General features: G+C 38.2%; 1 protein-coding gene across 1 annotated transcript in view; it reads left to right on the top strand.

Moving 5' to 3' along the window:
• The window catches only part of LOC125240486 (dynein axonemal heavy chain 6), a 104,969-nt gene that overhangs the window by 29,415 nt on the left and 51,855 nt on the right, over nt 1-23,699 (top strand). Inside the window, exons 39-49 of the mRNA XM_048148380.1 lie at nt 4,814-5,069; nt 5,321-5,511; nt 5,746-5,918; nt 5,990-6,173; nt 6,269-6,434; nt 6,844-7,005; nt 7,358-7,534; nt 9,240-9,436; nt 13,363-13,525; nt 21,643-21,725; nt 22,059-22,170. Coding sequence (XP_048004337.1) covers nt 4,814-5,069; nt 5,321-5,511; nt 5,746-5,918; nt 5,990-6,173; nt 6,269-6,434; nt 6,844-7,005; nt 7,358-7,534; nt 9,240-9,436; nt 13,363-13,525; nt 21,643-21,725; nt 22,059-22,170 — 1,864 coding nt within the window. The remainder of the gene's footprint in view (nt 1-4,813; nt 5,070-5,320; nt 5,512-5,745; nt 5,919-5,989; nt 6,174-6,268; nt 6,435-6,843; nt 7,006-7,357; nt 7,535-9,239; nt 9,437-13,362; nt 13,526-21,642; nt 21,726-22,058; nt 22,171-23,699) is intronic.

The following is a 23,699-nucleotide window of genomic DNA, read 5'->3' as shown; positions in this document are numbered from 1 at the left end:
TCTCAGGAGGAAAATGGAAAACTAGTGTAATTACACTAATTACTTTTATATTTCGACTATATTAATGCCACTAGTCAGTAGAGATGATGTGCGAGTGCCTAAAAATAAATTCCTATTTAAGAGCGCTTTCAAAAAATCTGCTTGCTCGCATTTCGACGCCGGCGGCGCTGGCGTGCGCCTGTGTGCAGACGCACACTATAACCAGAAGCATAACGATTGTAGCCTGCGGTACAGACATAGCGTGCGATCCTCTTCGAACCAACCTTACGTGCGGCTAGAGCGAAAGGGATAGCATTCATGGTCGGTACCGCCACGCCGTCAGTAGCGTTGCGGACTAACCATTATTGATACTTGCGTAAAAACACCACCATATATATTACATATTTGCATACATGATTTCGTGCATAAATACTTGACCTTTTAGTTTAATTATTAAACTTATCACAGTTTTTTTTAAAACGTGTGTAGCCTTGGAAGAAATAAATTAAAAAACTTTTATAATATAATAAATTGTGTATATAATATTGTCTTCTGTCACCGCGATAGTTACTCATGAAATAAATTTATGGAATCAGATTATATCGCGTATAATGAATATAATCCGTTTTCTTAGTTTTATTTCATTTTGTATATGATATGTTTTCTAGGTTCTTTTCGGTGAAGGAAAACATCGTGAGGAAACCGGACTTATTCCAATAAGGTCTAGTTTACCCTTTGGGTTGAAAGGTCAGATGGCAGTCGCTTTCGTAAAAACTAGTGCCTACGCCAAATCTTGGGATTAGTTGTCAAAGTGGACCGCAGGCTCCCATGAGCCGTGGCAAATGCCGGGATAACGCAAGGAAGATGATGATGTTTTCTAGGTACATATATATATATAATGGAACTAAGATCGGTTTTCTTTAATTTTAAGTAGTTTTTTTTTATATTTAAAATGTGTTTTTAGGGTTTCGTAGTCAACTAGGAACCCTTATAGTTTCGCCATGTCTGTCTGTCTGTCCCTCCGTCCGTCCGTCCGTCCGCGGATAATCTCAGTGACCGTTAGAACTAGAGAGCTGAAATTTGGTACCAATATTGTAACGTCTAGGACTGGTAGGGCATAAATAAAAATTCTACCAGTACGTTAACAAAAATAATTTATTTAAAAAAAACTAAAATTTGGAATAGGGTCGTGGGTGGTCAAGGCCCGGGTCTAAAATTTGCCACCGCGGAGCGGTACTGCCCTGGCTGGTGGTTATGACGGTGGTCCGCAGCAGGTGTGGGGGCCAGCGCTGAAGAGGAGCAGGGGCGACGGCGGGCGAACGACTCAGGCTCCAACCCAGCCGTCTGGATGTTGTGTGTGTGGATGCTGGTGACGGTGTGACACGTCGGCCGAACGGTCTCCTTTTTTTAAAAATAACGGCGCACCCAGTACGTGGGTGCGGGAACTCGTTATTTCGTGATTACGTCGCCGAATATATTTAAACTAAATAAATTTGCAGGTGTCCGCGCCCACCAGAAAATAATTAAAATTATAATTCGTACAGCGCGCGAGACGACACGGGCTGGCCCGTGTGCGCGACGGTACGTACGTGCGTAACGTTTGGCGGCTGGCGCGGACTGATGACTGGGCGGCGCGGCGGGGCAGCGCTCGCGCCAGTTCCAGATTATTCCGTGACGTCAGCTCAGACCGGTCGTAGTACAGTTGATACGAATAGCGCATGGACGGTCGGATTAACCTTGCGATGTCTATTACAGAGGTTTTTTAAAACATAATTATTTTATTATATTCTTAGTCGTACTTTAAAATAGAAAAGTAGAATAAGATAATTACTTTAAATTTAAAATTGATTGTTAAATTTGTAAAAATAAATAGTTAGTTGATTAAAATAAATAATAAAAATAATAATTGATTAAAATAATTCATGCAGCTATAATTAAAATTAATTTATAAATAAGTTATTTGGTTAAAATTTGTATAATTAAAATTGTAAAATAATAAAATTAAAGCTTATAATTAAAACATGTACGTGCAACGTTACAATATGTATATCAGTCACGCCGACAAAGTGCAAAAATAAAAAGTGGAAAAAATGTTTTATTAGGGTACCCCCCCTACACGTAAAGTAGGGAGTGATTTTTTTTTTCATTTCAACCCTAACGTATGATTTATTGTTGGATAGGTATTTAAAAATGAATTACTGAAATCGTTTTTTGATAATATTAATATTTTCGGGAATAATCGCTCCTAAAGGAAAAAAAGTGTGTCCCCCCCCCTCTAACTTTTTAACCATATATTTAAAAATATTTAAAAATCACAAAAGTAGAACTTTATAAACTTTCTAGGAAAACTGTTTTGAACTTGATAGGTTCTGTAGTTTTTGAAAAATATGGAAAACTACGGAAGAGCCGAGCGGCTATTTACCAACGCGGCTTTAAAAACCGGCCGAGAGCGTGTCGGGCCACGCTCAGTGTAGGCACTGAGCGTGACCCGACACGCTCTCGGCCGGTTTTTAAATATTATGCTGTTTTAATTGCATGGAGCACAGGAAGGTCCACATATAGGTATTAGTTTTTTGTAAGGAAATACAACTCTACGCTACGCCTACCTGCTTTAGTTGACTGTTGACACACTGAGACAGTGGATGCGCCAGAGTATAAAAGAGTGATTACCATCTCTTGTCAAAGATCTTGTTGAAACGAATCAAACGAACCCAAACACGAAGTGGTTTCAAGACCTGGTCGTGGAATACTCTTGACTACCTTCCAGCTTCATCATCAGATCCTGGGTACCATCTCTTGTCAAAGATCTTGTTGAGACGAATCAAACGAGCCCAACCACAGAAGAGTTTCAAGACCTGGTTGTTGAATACTCTTGACTACCTTCCGGCTTCACCATCAGATCCTGGGTACCATCTCTTGTCAAAGATCTTGTTGAGACGAACCAAACGAGCCCAAACACGAAATGGTTTCAAGACCTGGTTGATGAGAACTCATGACTACCTTCCGGCTTCATCATCAGATCCTGGGTACCATCACCTCTTGTCAAAGATCTTGTTGAGACGAACCAAACGAGCCCAAACACGGAGTGGTTTCAAGACCTGGTTGATGAATTCTCTTGACTACCTTCCAGCTTCATCATCAGATCCTGGGTACCATCTCTTGTCAAAGATCTTGTTGAGACGAACCAAACGAGCCCAAACACGAAATGGTTTCAAGACCTGGTTGATGAGAACTCATGACTACCTTCCGGCTTCATCATCAGATCCTGGGTACCATCACCTCTTGTCAAAAATCTTGTTGAGGTGAATCAAACGAGCCCAAACACGAAATGGTTTCAAGACCTGGTTGATGAGAACTCATGACTACCATCTGACTTCATCATCAGATCCTGAGTACCATCTATTGTCAAAGATTTTGTTGAAACGAGTCAGTAACCTAAAATGATATTCAATAATAAATAATACTTACTAAAAATATTAGTCAAGTTAATTAGTTAGTTACCAAAGTCGTCAACCCAAGGATCAAAGTTTTCGGTCGCAGTATACATGCAACAGTACAGCCAAACACGCACACAAGTGCGGTTTTGGACACGGCGGGTGCCGCACACAATGACAAAATTACTTCGCGATCGTCGAGCCGCGTGCGGAGCGGACTAACATACGTCCTGCCTCTACAAGCTCTGCCGCGGTACTGACATCGCAAGCGCGCGTAACCGGTAATAAGGAGGCATTTTTAAAAAATCGTCAAAAATATTAAATTGCAATTAATAGAAAACTTTTGCATAAAATCTGTTTGAGTAAGCGTTGCAGATTATTTTTATATTAAAACTACTTCAAAAACACGTAAGTTTTCGAAGAAATTGACACTTATTCTGAGGTGATTTCTGAAACAAATTGGATTCATCATATCCTCATTTACTCTATTCTAAAGCCTTATAACAAAGAAGTAGTCTCAGAAGATTGTAGTACAGGATATACATAATACAAATTTACCACTTGAAGCATTCAAAACTATCCAAATTTTACAAATTAGACGGACTAAGTCAGCACTTTTCGCGGGTTTTCCTAAACATGCACCAGAAAAAAAATCATAATTAATTAAGTGAGTTAGTTTTTAAAAATTCAGTCTCACAACATGTAAGTTAAGAAGATGTCCTAATCGAATCCTGAACTTAATAAGTCTTTTAGATGACGGAAAGTGTAGCATTTTGCCGACTAAAACTATCAATTTTACATTATTACGACGTTTTCGTTGAATGCCCTCTTAAGTTGACGCGCAGGAGGGCAGGCGGATTTGTCTCTATTCTTTTGACAGGCGCTACATACTTCAACGCCACGGCTGGGCTCACAACTTTAAATTCCGTCATAACTTTTTTCTGGTACGCCAAAAAAATTTGAAAAAAATATATTGACAGGTACCAAATAGGTAGTAAATATTGACTAAGATATCAATTAGTAGTGTTGCCTAGAACTATGTAAACCAAAAATGGTCCAGACATCCTGACGTCAGAATGTCTGGCCACTTTATTTGCTCGATTTTTCGATATCAGTGGAGGTACCAAATATATGTACTCAGGTACCAAATAGTATCAAATAGGTACTAAATTTTAGTATGTACTAAACATCAAATATCTGTAGTGGTCCAGGGGTCCTGACGCTCACTGATAATAATTAGGTTAGATTAAGATCATAATACATATTATATGTAATGAACTATTCATAAGAGCTTGTAATTCGGCCTACATAAGATATTTTTGAGTTTGAGTTGTTAATGTAGATTAAAACGAGGATAACTCTCAATTCATCACTCGGAACAATTTACTTGCTTATTTCAGATTATTTTACCATGAATGTCTTCGCGTGTTTCATGACCGCCTTATCAACATAGATGACAAAAGTTACTTCTTCCATCTCATGAGTAAAGTCTGTCAAAAGAACTTCCAACAGCCAATATTAGATGTACCAGAAGATGAAATTATTGAGCACCCGCCTATGCTCCTTTTTGGTGACTTCCTTAACTCTGCGGTGCCTAAAGAAAATAGGATGTACCAGGAGATACCAGACTTAAAGAAGCTTATGATAGTTTTGAATGTAAGTGATTTTGCAATGTGCGACGTTAACCACCTGTATATTTGTAGAACATTAACACATTCACTACCGGACCAAAAAATGGCGCACTACTTACGTCAGAAACCGTTCGTAACTTATTATAACCGCCCGCTTGTATGGCGAGAACCCGCTCAGCGGGTTCTCCGGCAACTGAGCAAAGTTTACGAGTACCCACCAGGCGGGTTCTTGATTGCGAAAGTGTTAAATTATTTCGACAAAATATGTTGTTTTAGGAATACTTAGAGGAATATAACTCGACCGCACGTACCGAGATGCACTTGGTTTTGTTCACGGACGCCGTGGAGCATATAGTCAGAATCGCGCGCGTCCTGCGAGCGGAGAGAGGACATTGCCTGATGGTCGGGCCGGGCGGGTCAGGCCGTCGCAGCGTCGCTACCCTTGCCGGCCACGTCAACGAGTGCAAGTAAGTTACGACGGGAGAAAACATACATATATTTACTGCTCAGCTTATACACATCAGATATTCATTTCTGAATTGGGAATGTCCTTTAAATGCGTTTTCACATTATCCGATCCGATATCGGAGGTAGGACCGATATCCTATACATTAAAGGCGCCATTTTTGATTTTTGCCTTTGAAATCCTTCCTACATTCGATATCGGATCGGATGATGTGAAAATGTATGTTCAATGACAGATGCATGGGCATGGAACTGAAGCGTAACTACGACACTCCTGAGTTCCACGACGACCTGAGGGTCATGTACATGCGCGCGGGCGTTGCCAACGAGGACACGGTGTTCCTCTTCACTGATACTCAAATCACCAAAGAAGGCTTTTTCGAAGACATTAATAACATGCTAAACTCTGGTAAGTGTTATTTTTAGTCTTGGTATGTTTTTTAAATAGAACAACCTTGATGTAACTCTACTCTTGACCAGGTGAGGTGCCTAACCTATTCGAAGGTGATACATACGAACAAGTTCAGACGGGATGCAGGCCGGACGCGGGGAAAGCCGGAATCAACCCCGCAGATCGCGACGCCGTCTACACGTTCTTCATCAATCGAGTGCGCAGCAAACTGCACCTGGTCATCTGTATGAGCCCTGTCGGCGAGGCTTTCAGGTTAATACTTTCAGATTGTATAATTGTTGGTTTTTGTTTATATTTATTACTTTATTAGAATTATTACACACTAATGTAAAAATATATTTCGATAGGCGCCGTTGCCGCATGTTCCCGTCTTTGGTGAACTGCTGCACGATCGACTGGTTCACCAAATGGCCACCCGAGGCGCTGTTGTCTGTCGCGGAACTGTGCCTGGCGGCCGTGGGCAACAAAGACACTATAGCGAAGCTATCTAAACTTTGTGTCACCATGCATCAGGTTTGCTTCGTGTAAAATGGTATTTTTATAGAGCAACTAGGCTACGTCGTTTGCACTGTGCAAACTATGGTGGTAGTAATATATTGCATATATCGTAAGGCCGATATGTAGCAGCAGATCCAGCTTTTCAATGAGAAATTAGAAGACTTGATTGAAATCCATACTATAATATTATAAATGGGAAAGTGTGTGTGTCTGTTTGTTTGTCCGTCTTTCTCGGCAAAACGGAACGACGAATTGACGTGATTTTTTAAGTGGAGATAGTTGAAGGGATGGAGAGTGACAAAGACTACTTTTTGTCTCTTTCTAACGCGAGCGAAGTCGCGGGCAAAAGCTGTTAATAAAGCTTGATTTCTGGTCAATGTGCCTAAATAGTAAAATTATTTACTCATGTTTTTATGTCGTTTAGGATGTCGACGTTATGACGGACAGATTATACAATGAGATGCGACGTTATTTCTACACAACTCCCAGCAGTTACCTAGCTTTACTGCAGCTATACCTTGGCCTGCTGGATAAGAAACAACAAGAAATAATTAGGGGAAGAGACAGGATATCTTGCGGTTTACAAGTAAGATTGCATTTTCATATCTCGCGTCTTTAATAACTGTTATACTTAAAAATCTTAGCACAGTCAAATTTTCTAATGAACCTAAGATACACCGTTTTTTATTGAATTCCGTTAACTTCAGCATATTGTTAGGTCCATTTTAGGAGACAGAATTGCATAGTAAGTGCATGTCAAAACTATGACATGTCAATCGCATATCGAACACACAAAGCCCGTTTCTTAAAACACGGTGCATAATTGATTGTAACACCATCACCATTGACAACCTTTACCTACTCTAAGTAAGCTAGATGAACACTAGTTTTACCTCCCTTATATTTTACATACATCAAACTTGTTTATTGTTCTCTAGAAATTGTACGAAACATACGAAGTGGTAGGGGTGATGGAACAGCAAGTCCGCGACATGGAGCCGATCCTGGCCAAGAAGGCAGCGGAGGGCATCGCGCTCGTGAATAAACTAAAGGTGGAGCAGCAGGCCGCCGACGAAGTCAAACGCGCTGTCATGAAAGACGAGGCGGAAGCTAAGGTACTAATCATCACCTTCGCCAGAATCATCTAAATCAATGTTTTCGATTATCTGTAAAAGTTACGAATTATACACGGAAATGAAGTGGTTGTGAAACTTACGACTTTTTAAATATATACCTATATTTAAAAAAAATATTTTAAGCGGGTTACTCACGTATTAAGTCGATATAGCGTTCGACATGTTTCGGTTCAATTTCGACTATTTCGAGAACCTTTCTCAAGAGTAGCGACCCCGCCTTTACATGTCGAGAGCGCGACGCATACTGCACTGCGGGCGCTTGCTCGGTGCGTGCGGCTGCTGAGGACGGGCGCAGGGGGGGTCGGCGGCGCGGGCGACGTCACCGTGGCGAGATCGGAGCTACCCACTATGTTACTTTTGTCAAAAGCAGGATTGCACACAACACTTATTAGTCTTATTACGTCACTTGTTAAGGGTGCGTTTACACTGGGGACCGACGTAGTGCCTAGAACTGTTTTCCAACTAGGTGGCACCGACCAACCACTGTCACGATTGAAATTGGGATGACGACTAATTTCTATAGCTTCCCGTATTTTCCGCTGAACGAAGAACTTTTCTCGCGCCAGTACGGTTACCCTAGCTAGTCCGACCAACCACTGTCGCATCTCCGACAACCAATGTCCGACCACGACCACCGGCGGTGGAAAGGCTGCCCTTATACTTGCCGTACATCAAGGGAGTGACGGATAAGATCGGACACTTGTTACGCCGAAGATATAACATCAAGACGATTTTCCGTCCTCACACGCAGCTCAGGAAATGGATGCGTTCGCCAAAAGACAAGGAGCCCTTAAACGTTCCCGGGGTGTACAGGATCCCGTGTTCCTGTGGGAAGTCATACATTGGAGAGCGGCCGGAACATCTCGACAAGGCTTTCTGAACACATACGTAGTATGAAGGGCCGGGACAGCCACAGCTCTGCGGTGACAGAACACGTATTGGATTCGGACACGACGCACTATGTAAGATTTGATAGGGTAACCGTACTGGCGCGAGAAAAGTTCTTCGTTCAGCGGAAAATACGGGAAGCTATAGAAATTAGTCGTCATCCCAATTTCAATCGTGACAGTGGTTGGTCGGTGCCACCTAGTTGGAAAACAGTTCTAGGCACTACGTCGGTCCCCAGTGTAAACGCACCCTTAACAAGTGACGTAATAAGACTAATAAGTGTTGTGTGCAATCCTGCTTTTGACAAAAGTAACATAGTGGGTAGCTCCGATCTCGCCACGGTGACGTCGCCCGCGCCGCCGACCCCCCCTGCGCCCGTCCTCAGCAGCCGCGCGCACCGAGCAAGCGCCCGCAGTATGCGTCGCGCTCTCGACATGTAAAGGCGGGGTCGCTACTCTTGAGAAAGGTTCTCGAAATTGAACCGAAACATGTCGAACGCTATATCGACTTAATACGTGAGTAACCCGCTTAAAATATTTTTAAATATGTATGAGTCTCACGGGAGTTTTATATATACCTATATTATTAAAACTACACATTCAACACACTAAAGTAAGAAATGTAAAAATTATGATCTGGGTTTTTCTTATTTAGATAGTTACTATTAGAGGTTTGTTTTCTGCTTGACAGATCCATAAAGTAGCAGCTTTGTCTATTGCAACAGGTCAAAAGTTGACGCTGTCCAGTTGAAGTACAAGATTAAATATTATCCTACAAGTTACAGTTTTAATTGCAGATAAAAGCCGAAGAAGTAAAAGAAATCGCCGATGAGGCAAAGGCTGATCTAGCCCTGGCCATGCCGGCGATGGAAGCAGCGCAGACCGCCCTAAAGGCCCTCAACAAAGCGGACATTAACGAACTGAAGGCTTTCCAGAAACCACCTGCTCTCGTGCGATTCGTGATGGAGCCGATATGCATATTGTTTAACGCCAAGTGGGTGTTTTTATTTAAGTATTTCACTTGTGTTGAATCTGTCATAATACCAAAATTCGATGTAAAATTTATGACGATGACCGGAAATTTCTTCTATCTACAAAGTAGATTCTTGTAGATTCTACTTAAGAGGGCTTTCGTGTTAAAAATAGTGAAATCGCAACCGAGCGCTCGATCATACCGTGTGTGGTATTAAATTAAAGGGCTTTGCGAGCAGTTTATAAATATATATCACATTATAGGACTTTTTCTACTTGGTCTAACAAAATATGAGAAAATGTCCAAAAGTGGTAATAATTGTACCGGTGAAGGCTCGTTTTCAAAAAATTGGCAAAAATCAATAATAGCAATTTATAATCACTAAGGCATAACAGCAATTTAAGTAAACGTTGCAGATTAATTTAGTACAAAACTTACTTCGATGTGATGTAGATTTTCAAAGAAATTGTCACTTAATTTTAGGTAATTTCTGAAAAAAATTTAATTCGCCTTAGGCTAGTTTACTCTTTTTCAAAAACTTAAAATAAAAATCTAGTCTGAAATGATTGTGGTACAGGATATACGAATTATAAATTTACCCGTTTTAATATTCAAAATTGTCCAAATTTTACAAATAAGATCGACTGATTCAGCTCTATACGTGCGTTTTTCTAAACGTGCATTAGAGAAAAATTCATAATTAATTTAGTGAGTTAGTTTTCAAAAATCCAGTCTTATAAAAATCAAGACAATCAAGATGCTCTAACTGGAACTTGAATTAAATAAATCTGTTGGATAACGGAAAGTGTAGTATTTCACCGACTAAAACTATCAATTTTACATTCTTTTGATGTTTTTTTTGAAAGCAGCCTTAAGGTGGCTCGCTTTCCATACAAAAAACATCTACCATTTATTTAGTCACCGCACACTACAACTAAATAAAAATATACGCATACATCTACTATACATTATCCGTCGTCGCGGTAGTGAATGAAATACATTGTTTCATACAGAAATCATGGACAAATCCATGTGAATTTTTTATTAATTTTACGTAAATGTGCGTGCCAAATTTTGTGTACAGACACAGAGCCGTCATATTTCGCGCATTTTTAGTTGACATTGTCATCAGTGACATTTGGCTCTTGACAAGTAATTATTTAAAGATATTGGTTTATTTAACTCAAGCAGACTCAGAAATAATGACGCATTTTGTCAACAAAGATACATATCGTGTATTTCGACACTGCTAATGTAAATCGAAATGGCGTCTCGGTCAAACGACCGACTATGATGCAGAGGATCGTGGGTTCGAGTCCGAAGTTTTTTTTAATCATTTGAACTTTTATGGATTTATTAAGTATTTTTTATTTTTTTAATGGAATATTTGACTATATATTACTATATTGCTTTCCTATTTTTTTATTTTCATACAAAAATACAATACAATCCTTTATTATGCCTTTGTTGATAAAAAAAAATACACACGTCTGGTATAATACATTATACCTACATAGGTCATAGTGTGGGCATAGTATTAGTAAAGTATTGCATTTACTGAGCTGGTTGACCTATGTTATTGTTGTGTGAATGTTTTTCTTCAACAACTAAATGGTTATATACAAGAATATGGGTAGCTTTTGCACATTGTAATTTTTCCTCAGTCACCCGTTGACCACGAACGCTGTAAAGTGTTTGAAACATCGGGATGAATTTTAAACTCATTATACGCAATTTAATCCGTTTTCATAGTTTTTATTTCATGAGTAACTATCGCGGTAACTGAAGACAATATTAACTAAATGGTTACAAATAATAATTATCATCAATATAATCTGGTCCAGGCAGGCAATTATGGTCGCGCGATAAATGATAAAACATCTGGCCGTCCCTATAATCGCACTTACTAATAGTGCGACAGGGACGGCCTGATATTTTATCGTCTATCGCGCGACCATGCTACCCGTGCTGTACTAGCTTTTGCCCGCGGCTTCGCTTGCGTTAGAAAGAGACAAAAGTAGCATATGTCACTCTCCATCCCTTCAACTATCTCCACTTAAAAAACATGTCAATCCGTCGCTCCGTTTGGCCGTGAAAGACGGACAAACAAACAAACACACATTATCTTTGGTCAAACAACGAATTCTTCCACTTCAGATTATAGAGTAACCAGCTTTTCCCATTTATAATAAACTAGCTTTAGACCGCGGCTTCGCTCGCGTAAGAAAGAGACAAAAAGTAGCCTATGTCACTCTCCATCCCTTCAACTAAATCCCCTTAAATAATCACGTCAATTCGTCGCTCCGGTTTTGCCGTGAAAGACGGACAAACAAACAGACACACACCCTTTCCCATTTGTAATATTAGTATGGATTTGACATTATTATTTATATTTAAATAATTATATATGTATAGCCCAATTTCGTCGGTACCAGCGTGTTATGTAATGGCGTCGTTGGGGAACAATCGTCTGTCACGCCGTGAAGATGCGTTCGATTCCCAGGATTCTATAAACTTTTTGTATTTTTTTGGATATAAATTTCGTATTTTTTATTGACCGAGCAAGAATGGAGAGCCGAAGGTATCAATTTTATCTTAGAGAACATATTGATTTTTTTATTGTCATTTTGATTTTCTATTTATTAAGTTGAGATATAAAACACAACTTTTAATACCCTCGCTAAATATAATATTTTATCGAAATTACTCCTTAGATAAAAAAAGTCCACTTGAGTTTTTAAAGCATTACGTTACTCAGTTAACTATTGCATTTTCATTTACTAATTTAAGATTTCAAAAGCGATTTGAATACCCTTGCTCCATCGAAAATAAACAATTATTATTATTATTATTATTATTTATATAATTCAGGCAGGCAGTTGAAAAAACAACTGATATGGCCTGTATCCTGGTATCTTTTTCTAGGTTTATCTCATATTATTATGTTAGAAAAAAAAACATTCGAATCGTAGTTTAGAAACTAAAATTTATGTATACTTTTTTGGAATTTTTTAAAATATCAGATTAGGATAATTATGTTAGAAATTCTGAGTTCGACGAACCCAAAAATTATTACCATGTAAGAGAATAGGTTTTTAATCTTTTTTGTGGAAAACGCTCAGTAACTACGTACGAGTACATATACATTTATGTATAATAATAAAACAAAAAATAGTATCTCATAGTGTTGTGTTCCTGCCGGTGAGTAAGGCTGCCAGAGCTCAACGAGGGTGTGGGGTGCTGACGACGGGAGGACTTACGGAACTAATTTGTTCCGTCTATTGTCCTTTGAGTCGTCGGCAACCCAAACCCTCCTTTGAACTTGTACACTCCTTTTTGCTGTGCACACGCAGCAAAGGGGAGTGTACAAGTTTCTAATGGGGCGGCAACGCGCATGCGACACTCTTTGAGTTGCTGGCGTCCATAGGTTACGGTGACCGCTCTCCATCAGGCGGACCGTATGCTTGTTTGCCACCGACGTAGTATTAAAAAAAAAAAAGAGAAAAAGTCCTGGATTCGAACCCAGTACTTCCATGCAAATCATGCGATGGCACGTATTTACCGCAAGGCTATTTAAACAAGCTGTCGCCGCGTGAAATTATCGACTAGAAGGAATACAAAAACACTGTTTGTATGTGTGAGTGGTACTTAAAAATAGTGTAAAATAGTAAATTTATTTACATTGATGGGATTAACGTTACAATGAGAAGTTGAATGTTTGTTGTAATACGTCAATTTTAATATTAAATGTTCGCGAAGCATAATTGAAAGTATATAAATGCCTGTACGACTCCACAAAAAAAATAAGACTGGTAATTTGCAGATTAACGCCATCTAACGCAGCCTGAGCTTCGGGTAACCTAAGCGAGCCACCTTAACTAAAACTACTGTAATCACCCAATATTCAAATGAATGATCAAATCTAGTAATATACAATTAATATTCAGACCAGACTGGGATAACACGAAGAAGTTATTAGCGGACGTGAACTTCATTGGAAAACTGGAGGACTACGATAAGGACCACATACCAGATGCTACGCTGAAAAAGATAAAGGCTTACCTCGTTCACAAGGACTTTAACCCCGATACAGTCGTTAAAGTTTCCAAAGTAAGTTTTTGCAAAACTTATGCAATTATTGACTACTTGACCTTATCAAATTACCACAATGTTTAAAAGCAAGTAGGAAACGTCAATTACGAAATATTTGTATTTGTAATGAATTTCATGTGCCGATTACGGTTCGTTACAACCAAATTTTATAATACAATGTTCTTAGAATGTCGCAATGTTAAAACGGATTAGTAGGTAGTAAAATATCTAAAATTACTAAAATACCAATTTTCAGTACATCAAAATGCCTAAATGACATTGGCCTATTATATCCAATATCCGAAATGTATTACTTTCATAATATAATAACCAAAATTCAAAATTACACTTTCTCAGAATACCGAAAATTGTATTTACAGTGTGCATTATATTCCTTGCACTGTGTTTTATTAGTAACTTTACTACTCATTTAGTTAATTAATGCTAACTATTTATGATCCTTTGAAATCGTACATTCAGCCTTGCATCAAATGAGGTAGTTCTAATTGGTGTTTCATTTATTTATTTATTTATTTATTTCAAAAATAGTGATACAGCATGACAGTATTAAATACTAAATCACTGCAAAACTAAAAACAAGTACAAAACATTTTTTATACATGATAAACTGTTGAAAGACGTACATCCATCCTCTCGCAGAACCTCAATAATTCATCGCGCACAGCACTCCATCTGCCAGCAAATAAATCGCACTCAGGTGCTGATGCTAAGAGAGCATTCAGGAGGGGCAAAGGGCGAACAAGAGGGGATTTTCTGTGAGATACGGTTCGTGATACTGGGCCTACAAATAAACCACGATCACGAGGCCGGAAATTGACTCTGGTCGGCATAGGGACATAAAGGCGCAGTAATTGCGCTACGAGTTCAGGACAGTCTGATTCACCTCGTAAGACGCCACAGGCTGTAGTGAGATGCTTAAAATTTCGTCTTACCTCTAAGGAGTTGAAGCCTAAACAACCAAGCAAATATTTGGTTGGATATAAAAAGGGGTAATACCCAAACTCTTTTTTATATAAGAACCGGAGGAACACTTTCTGTATTCTCTCCAGGAGCAGGATGTAGGATGCCTCATAAGGATTCCAAACAGAGGAAGCTGCTTCAAGCTTACTACGGACTAATGAAGTATATAGAAGCTTTACAGTATTCGAGTCTTGAAAATCCCTCGCGTTCCTAATAATGAACCCTAGCCTCTTGTAGCAGTCACGAGCTAATGTTATCATATGCTCGTGGAAGTTTAGATGCGAATCGAGAATGACGCCCAGATCGCAAATAGTGTCAACCCGGGGTAATGGCTCCGATCCCAGGTAATATTCATAGTAAAGCGGATGACGAGCCCTGCTGAATGTCATAACGGCACATTTAGAGGCATTAAACGTCAGCTTATTTTGGAGACTCCATTGATGCACTCTGTCCACATCTACCTGGAGAGATACACAATCCGAGACCTCTTGGACACCGTAAATGACTTTGAGATCATCAGCATAAAGCAAGCACCGGGCAAATTTTAGAGTTGTTGCTAGATCATTTATCATGATTCCAAAAAGCAACGGTCCTAGTATCGAACCCTGGCTAACACCAGAGCGAGTGTGAAAGGTTTTAGATACGAAACAGCCGTGTTGCACATACTGTTTCCTGTCAGCCAAGTAGCTCGCAAAAAATCGGAGCAGCTGTGGAGAAAACCCAATACTGCACAGCTTGGCCAACAAGACGTCATTATCTACTTGATCAAAGGCTTTTTTAAAGTCTAAGTACAACACGTCTACTGGTATGCTCTTGTCTAGGTGACTCGCTACTGAGTCAGCCAGGGTTAACAGATTAGTTTCCACTGACCGCCGAGACCTGAAACCATGTTGGGAGTCACAGAGGTAAGGCCCAATTTGGTGGGCAAGAAGTCGATTTATAGTAGACTCAAAGACTTTGGCCACCGACGAGAGGATAGCAATAGGTCGATGATCCTCAACCAGGGTGTTATTGCCAGTTTTAGGTATAGGCTTAACTCTCGTTATTTTCCATTTAGTTGGATACTGCCCGGTACTTAAGACCAAGTTGAAAATGTGCATCATAGGTGACAAAAGCCACTCTTTGCAACTTTTTAAAATAAAAGCAGGGAGATTGTCAGGACCAGGTGAGCTTCGTGCTTTTAGACGACCCAACGACACTTCTATATCTGTCTTCGAAATATTATTAATATGGACATAATTCGCGTTACAACCCCGGTCCTCGAGTAGAATTCTTTGGGAATCCAGATGAGGTTCCTCAGGAAGAAAGACCGACGGAAAGTAATTAGCAAAAGCTTGAGCCGCATCGCTACCTTGAAATTCTTCCCCGTTATAAGAGACTAAGGACTCGAAGCCACCTTTAGCTCTGAGGCTACTAATATGTTGCCAGAAAGCACGGGGATTGGCATTAAGCCTAATACCTTCCATTTCACTGGTGTAATTATCATAGGCGATATTTACACGAGATTTGATGTCAGCTCTAAGCCTCGAAAAAGAGTTGTACACAGATCTATCTCCACTACGCTTCCAGTCTCGATGCAGGCAAGCTTTAGTCCTAATATCACGAATAATATTGTTGTATATGCAATAGTGATGCGGCATCTAAGTTTTCCACCTCGAAAGCCAATGGGGTCATTATTAAATACACGAAAAACCATAGAAAATTTCAGCATTTGCGATTTTGTTCAACAAAGGACCCATGGTACAGCAAAAGTAACTATGCACAATTTAAAGTAGACAAAATTTGTAATTAAATGAGACTAATCTGGTCTTGGTACGTCAAATAGTTTCGAAGATTCAGCTTCTCAAAGGTTTGCAATATGAAGTAGGGTTAGTTAGTGAAATAAACATAGTTAACGATAAATGAACTAGACTGGACCTTCGAATCTACAGCACTCCTTTAGGAGAAAGCTTACCGAGGTAGTATGTCTCCGTCAACTGATCAGGAAGGTCAAAATCGTCATCTGATGGTGGATCATCATCGAGTGGTTTATCAACATTGGCACACACCAGACCTGGTACTTTACCGCAGAATTATCCACTGCAGTAGGTGCAAACAGCTGAGCTGTTAACACCTACTTTCTCGCAACCACAACTGCTGGTACAATCTTCTTTGTAAGTACAAAAAATTGATCATTTTAAGCAGAACCTGAGGAGTTGGTGGTTCCAACGTCGGTTGAGAAATGAAGCCTTGTGGACTCCGTAAAAAATCATATTCAGTATGGATTAAAAAAGATTATACACCTCCGAACAGCTACATCTACTTTTCCCTTTTGTCGAAATTGTGCAAAACTTTCAATGACCGTATCTCAGTAAATATATGGCTTACCAAGACAAAATTATATTCATAATAACGATAATTTAGTAGACATCAAATTTTTCATAGCCACTTTTGCCGTTAAAAAGGTTATTGGTGGTAAAATTTAACAAAAGTCAGAAAAGGTCCTAAAATTTTATGATTTTCATTAATTTAATTATGACCCCATCGGCTTTCGAGGTGGAAAACTTGGATTTGACATCACTATTTCATCTCTTATAATATATAATACAAATTAGAACTACCTCATTTGATGCAAGGCGACAACCCTTAATTGATACGATTTCAATGGATCATTATGAAAAACTGTAAAAATACAGTTTTCATCAGAGATTATGGATTTAGTAGATATATCCATCCCATACAAAAAAATGCGACCGCCTAAAAGCACGGCAAATGTAGATGGCGTTACTACAAATTTCTTGTTGCCTTGAGATCACTGTTAGATGGCGTTAAGTGTCACTTTCGAGATATAAATCTTTAAAAGAATATAATGAATTTTAGGACTCGTAACGCCATGCATGTACCATATTGAAAGTTAGTTAATATTTCGCCACCCTTACTATCGCTTAAATAGCTCAGTTATAGTAGCGTAAGCCGATGGACGCGGCCCTGACGATGCGCGGGTTCGATCCTCGGCAGTGAAAATCTTTTTTTTTTTCTTTTTTTTTTAATCTTTTATACCCTTTTCAACCCTCTCTTTTTAAATATTGATTTTATTTAGTATTAGATTCACAACCCATTTCATTGAAATTTTGTTAGACACATGTAATGCAATAAGTTTAAAAATTGTCTTTCAGTATTAGTATTGATTGAAGGTAACCTAAGGTTCAACATCGTACCCATCGTACTTACTAACAGCAATACTCTATCTTAGATAACCATCGCTAGACGTTATGCCCTTGTGATAAGGATTACAAATGTACAGTGACAGTTGTCCAGTTGCATGTACCACATTGAAAGTTAGTCTAGATATATTAATATCGACAATTACAAACCGTCAACAGATGTTGCTTTATAATATAATTAATAAATAATGATTTTTGAGTGTAGGTGGATATTGTCGATTTTGGTTTCGCTCAGGAACCTTTGCGTATACGTTACAGACTAAGGTGTAAATTATTTACGCATTTTGTTATGAAAAACGATATAATATACGGCTTAAACAAAACGCGAATATAAATACATAACAAAAATTGCCTTGTGTTGCTTAATTCCGTGATTCAATATATGTATTTACAAAAGCTTTGCCGCCATCGACGTCTTAATCAGCTTTGACATAAGACTGAAAATCACTTAGACATTAGTCTTTGGAGTCATAATCTTTTTACAATGAATGAATGACAAGTCTAGCTAGGAGGTTTTCCACGAACACCAGAGTTTGCGCTATGTGGCTATATATGTCACTCTATATGCCTGGATAGGAGTAAAAGAGAAAGATGTCCGCAATGTGTTAACCCAGGTGACAGCAATAAGCCCTCAGTACTAGTACTGTCACTGGCTGTCATGGCCAACATACTGCGTTTCGATACTGGTAAAATATCGAAGTATCATTAATTATGTTATTTTTGTATCTAGGTTATTAATGATATACGAATATCAAAATATCAAAATGATGATAATTGATGAATATCAAGACGATTTTTAGTTTAAAGCAAGAAGATAAAAATATTTTCAGAATTATGTACCTACTCTTTTTATATAACAAAACGCATCCATCAGTCCAGCGCCGTATAGCCATCATCTTCTATTTCTGAATTGATTTTTAATAATAATTTACTAAGGTCTAAATCAGTTTACGACCAAACCAAACTAGGGTTATGCGACGTTGCAGTCTGCAGTCTGGCAACGTTGCATTTATAAGTAACAAAACATTTAATATTCATTCAATTTGTCGCGAAAAGTCTTCATGACTTACTACTCATATTATACCTATAAGTTACCTAATTTCGTCACTCTGATTAAGTAGAAGTTTGGTGTGGCGGTCAAAGATACTGCTTTTTAGCTGCGATAACTTAAGCGTCAGAGGTTCGAATATCGCCGGAGACCTGGCTTTTTTGTGAATCTTTTTGTATTTTTGTAATACTTTGTGTTTGATTTATTTTTATTCATTATATTTGATGGGAAAATAAGTATTAATATTTAATATCTCAGGTTTGACATGTTCTTACACCCCGAACTACCAATATTCAAAGTTTTATCAATCTGGACCAACACTTAGTATGGTAATGAAGAAACTTTTCAAAGAATTTGGTGAATAAAATTGGCCTATTAATATATTGTTTTATTCCCCATTAATATACAATATCTAAAAAATCCGTAAATCATTTTGACAACTTTTGTCTCATTCTGATCATAGTGCCGTCTGACTCTGTCGTGCTGATATTATGTAGTTGTTTGTGGTAAAACATTTTTATACTATTACTAAAAATGAAATAATCAGAAAGTAATACTTCTGTCTTAGTGCGTTTTCACATTATCCGATCCGATATCAGATGTAGGACCGATATCGATATCCCATATATTTAAGCCGCCATCTTTGATTTTCGCCTTTAAAATTCTTCCTTCATCCGATATCGCGGATAGGATAATGTGAAAACGCAATTAGAGTTGTAATATTTTACGTAGCATATTTTGCTTTTCCTGGAATGTACGTTCAAGATAATTCAGAATTATCGTTAAAACTTATGCAAAAAAAATCAAAATACTTACACAAAATAAAAATAAAACTCAAAAAAACTGTTATCTTCACTAAACTTGCGTCTCTCCGCCGGGATTTGAACCAGTAATCTCTGGCTTGAAAAGCAAACCAACTTCAACCGAGACCATAACGTGCCTTGACAATCGGCCCGAAATTCGCCATCATCTAGCATTCACTAATGTGTCAGGCGTTTCGATGTTCCTGCTGAAATTAAGTAGATACTTAGGTTAGTAAGTTGCACCTGTCAAATGATTGAAGAGAAAAACGTGAGACGGATGTATGGGATGACAAGTCTGTACTGTATTGGCAAGGTGCAGGGTGCAAAGCGGGTGAGGGGGTAACTAAAAGGATCACAGCGCTCACTATGGCCAAAATTGACATTCCTGTCGCTGACTTACGCTGTCAAATTCATATTGCAGTATTTGCAGTAAACATTTTCGAGATAAATTTAATATGGGCCTAGTAAAATTTGTTATGGTGAATTGTAATAACACCAAGAAAAATAGCGACTAAATTCTCTAAATTCTAGCTATTTCCAAGACCGTGGTGGAAACGAAACCACCGTTTAAGCGGATAAGAGTCATCTAACCTCTGAAGTTTTATTTAAAGTGCATAACCATTTGATACAAGTATTGAATTGAATTTACGGTGAATTTGTAGTGCAAACTTTATTGGAGGTAGAAAAGCCGATGTGGAAGCCAATCCCAGTTACGAGTATGTCCCAAAATCATTTGAGTTGTTTCCTCATGTCTGCTCCTGTGTACAAATCGAAACGGATTGACAAAAATGCGTAAATATCGAAGTTTCAATGGGATGAAGGAGCACGAAAACGAGTAAAGCAGAAGCAGGCCATCCACCAAAGGCTTATCACATTATAAATAAATTTCCTGAGAACTTATTTTATCGCATTGATGATTACATATTTGATGTGATATGGTAAACCTCTAATATTTTCAAGTAAATGAAACAAGTATTTGTAATGTATATTATAATTAAAACTATTAAAAGTTATTATAGCTAGTTTCTTTTTATTTTAAAATAAACCCTGTACCCTGTCCCTGAATGATATAATACCTACAGTTAGCCTATGAAAATGACATATCAACAATTTCAAAAGCCAATGATTTATTTATACTTTATTGCACATAAGTACAAATGGTGGAATAATGTCTTCAATCTCTAGAAAATGCCCAGCTAGAACCAATTTCTTGCCTTTATTCATTGTCTCAGGTTGGAAAATGATTTCGTGAGTGATGGCACGAAACCCCGTTTTAGTCACCAGTTTGTTAATTTCTCACTGAAAACAACAATTTTAATGTTATTGACGATAATGTTATAAACACAATCGTCCAAAATTGTCTAATATAGTAAAATAACACAATATTCCATTAATTTTTTCACAATGTTTATTTCTCATTGTACACTGTTCCAATTTTTCGGCTTCGGTTATTATTCATTCAATATTCGACCATATGTGTATGTGCTAAACGTCTATTTTGTCAAATTGTTCAGGTAAATTTGAAACCTTAACCGCTTAGATACCAGTGATTTTTGTTTTTTTGATAGATGGCGCTAAAAATTTGCTCTATTATCTGTAAACATAGGTTTAATTTGTTTCTAATGTTTTTTGGAACAGTTTTTATTACTATATGGCCAGAAAATTAGATCTTAACATGTAAATTTAAAAATTAGCCATGTTTCAAAATTTATTAAATTTAGATCAATGCCAAATGGCACTATGAGTGACATCTATCATTTTCGCTGGAATCAATAGAGTTTCGTTTTGACGGTCGCATTTTGTTGTACGGGACGCACTAGTCTGTATATATGTAGTTTGTGGTTTTCATGGATACATATCAGGCATTTTGAGAAAGTGAAGTTTTAGTTAATTTGACTTTTAGACATTTTGGGAATACGGTAATTTGAGAAGTAGGTTTAACCTTTAAATGCATAGTGATGTATTACGCATCATGCATTTTTGACTCTATTGACAGCATGTCAAAATTCTAATTTGAATAAATCTTTGTCAAGGTCATGCATTAAGGGTTGAGTAATTTCATGTTTTGGACATTATGAGACTAATCTTTCTGTTTTCTAGGTGTGCCGCTCTATGGTTTTGTGGGTGCAAGCAATTGATATGTATGCTAAAGTCTTCAGAATTGTCGAGCCAAAAATAATCGCGTAATTATTTTCATATAATCATTCTGTTTTAATAGATAAGTTTTAAACTAATTTATTTCACAATAATAATAACGTTATATTATAAATATTTTGTATGTCAACTTATATGAATTATGTACTGTGTAAAACTTTGTGTTTTTAATTAATAAAGTTTAATTATCTATACTTATATGAATGTGTAAGATCGTCAAAAAGAAAAAAAATGTTTTTAACATCAAATTATATTGTTACTTAAATCAATAATTTTCGAGTTGGTGGTAATGAATTATCCGTAATTCAATTAAGTGCAAATTAGTTCCTAGTACCTGTTCACCACTTGTTTCATCTGTCCAGGCATAAGGAGGCAGCCGCAACATTAAAAGGTGTAATGGCAGTTTTAAGAGCTAAGCAGAAAGAAGTGGAAGCAATCGAAGCACAACTCGCTAAAATGTTGGACGAACTAAGGGTAAGGAGTAATGATACTAATGATATTAAGGACCAGGTAGAAAGCTACCTAATTTAAGTAAATCATAAATTGGTTATGATAAATTTGACAAATGAAGGAGACGACTATGTCGTAGTTAGTTTATGCCGTATACCTTTCAAACTGGCTAGGGCTCTAATAGAATCCGGTCGTAGTCTTAGCGAAAAATGGGCTTCTGACTGGCAGTTAAAGACGGACGGATCTGTGAGTACCCTTGTATCACCAGGTGCAAAATTAAAGGGGTTTAATCTCCCGCGTCATGAATGGTGCAAACTTAATAACAGAAGGCGGACAGGGTTCGGCCTTACCGCCCATTTAAAACACCTTTGTGGCCCTCTCAGAGCCTACCCGAGGAGTCCCGACGACCTGTTCTCACTCACTCCTGACGCAGCTCAATGGCTGAGAACCTTGAGAACCTTGGACATCAATTTGTGAAATTTTTTTAATGATATATAAGGTACAGCGGGACAAATCCCGACTGGGGGGCAAATGTAACTGGTCCACTTTTTCCATGTTTTACAATATTTGCATTATTAAATAGGCGTATTAGTGGCGTGTTCAGTGGATACATTTAGAACTCAAGATCATAGTGTAATAATGGAAAAAATGGATCAGTTACAATTGTCCCCCAGTCGAGATTTGCCTCGCTGTACCTTACTGTATACCTGTGAATCTATTTGTGTCATACAACGAAGTAAGATAAATATGGAAGCCGCTTTTAAGAACATTACCGTTCAAATTCTTGGCACCGTTTAGCACACATACGAGGGTCATGCCAAAAGAAATTAGATACTCAAAATTTACATACTTTATTCTTTATTACAGCTATCTATTTTTTCGAAGTATTCACCGTGAACACGTATACACGTTTTCATCCGTCTAAACCACTTAGAAAATACCGATGACCACTCTTCTTTAGACACCTCAGAAATTTCGTAATTATACGCAGCACGCAGCCAACGCATCCTTTTTGTTCTCAAATCGCCTTCCTTTTAATTTTTCTTTAATTTTAGGAAAAAGATAAAAATCACAGGGGGCTAGGTCAGGGGAATATGGGGGGTGGGGCAGAATAGTCACGTTTTTTGAGCTGAAATAGTCAAGTGTTCTAGCGGAAGTGTGCGGGGCAGCGTTGTCGTGGTGCCAGAGCAAGTGCCGGGTTCCTGACTTCGGCCGCTTGTCACACCAAGCTGACAGTACTCTTGGGGCACAAACTGTCACATACCATTCTGAATTAACTGTCTTTTGATCTTCTAGCACTATTGTAGCAATATGTCCCGTCTTGCAGAAAAATGAGGCAACCATTTGTTTTTGTGTGCTTCGGGTTCGGCGACATTTTGTTGGCGTCGGCTCATCTTCAAAACACCATACTGTGGACTGTCGCTTTGTTTCGGGATCGTAGTTATATAGCCATGTTTCGTCACCTGTAAGTATACGAGGGGTGGCTGAAAAGTTATCTACCTAACTATGAAAGAAAAGGCGTAACTGGGTAAAATATTTTTATTTTTATTTTA

The sequence above is a fragment of the Leguminivora glycinivorella genome, chromosome Z (genome assembly GCF_023078275.1).
Source record: "Leguminivora glycinivorella isolate SPB_JAAS2020 chromosome Z, LegGlyc_1.1, whole genome shotgun sequence".
Classification (NCBI taxonomy): Eukaryota; Metazoa; Arthropoda; class Insecta; order Lepidoptera; family Tortricidae; genus Leguminivora; species Leguminivora glycinivorella.
Note: the sequence above shows the minus strand (reverse complement) of the source record. Positions and strands in the feature narration are given on the sequence as shown.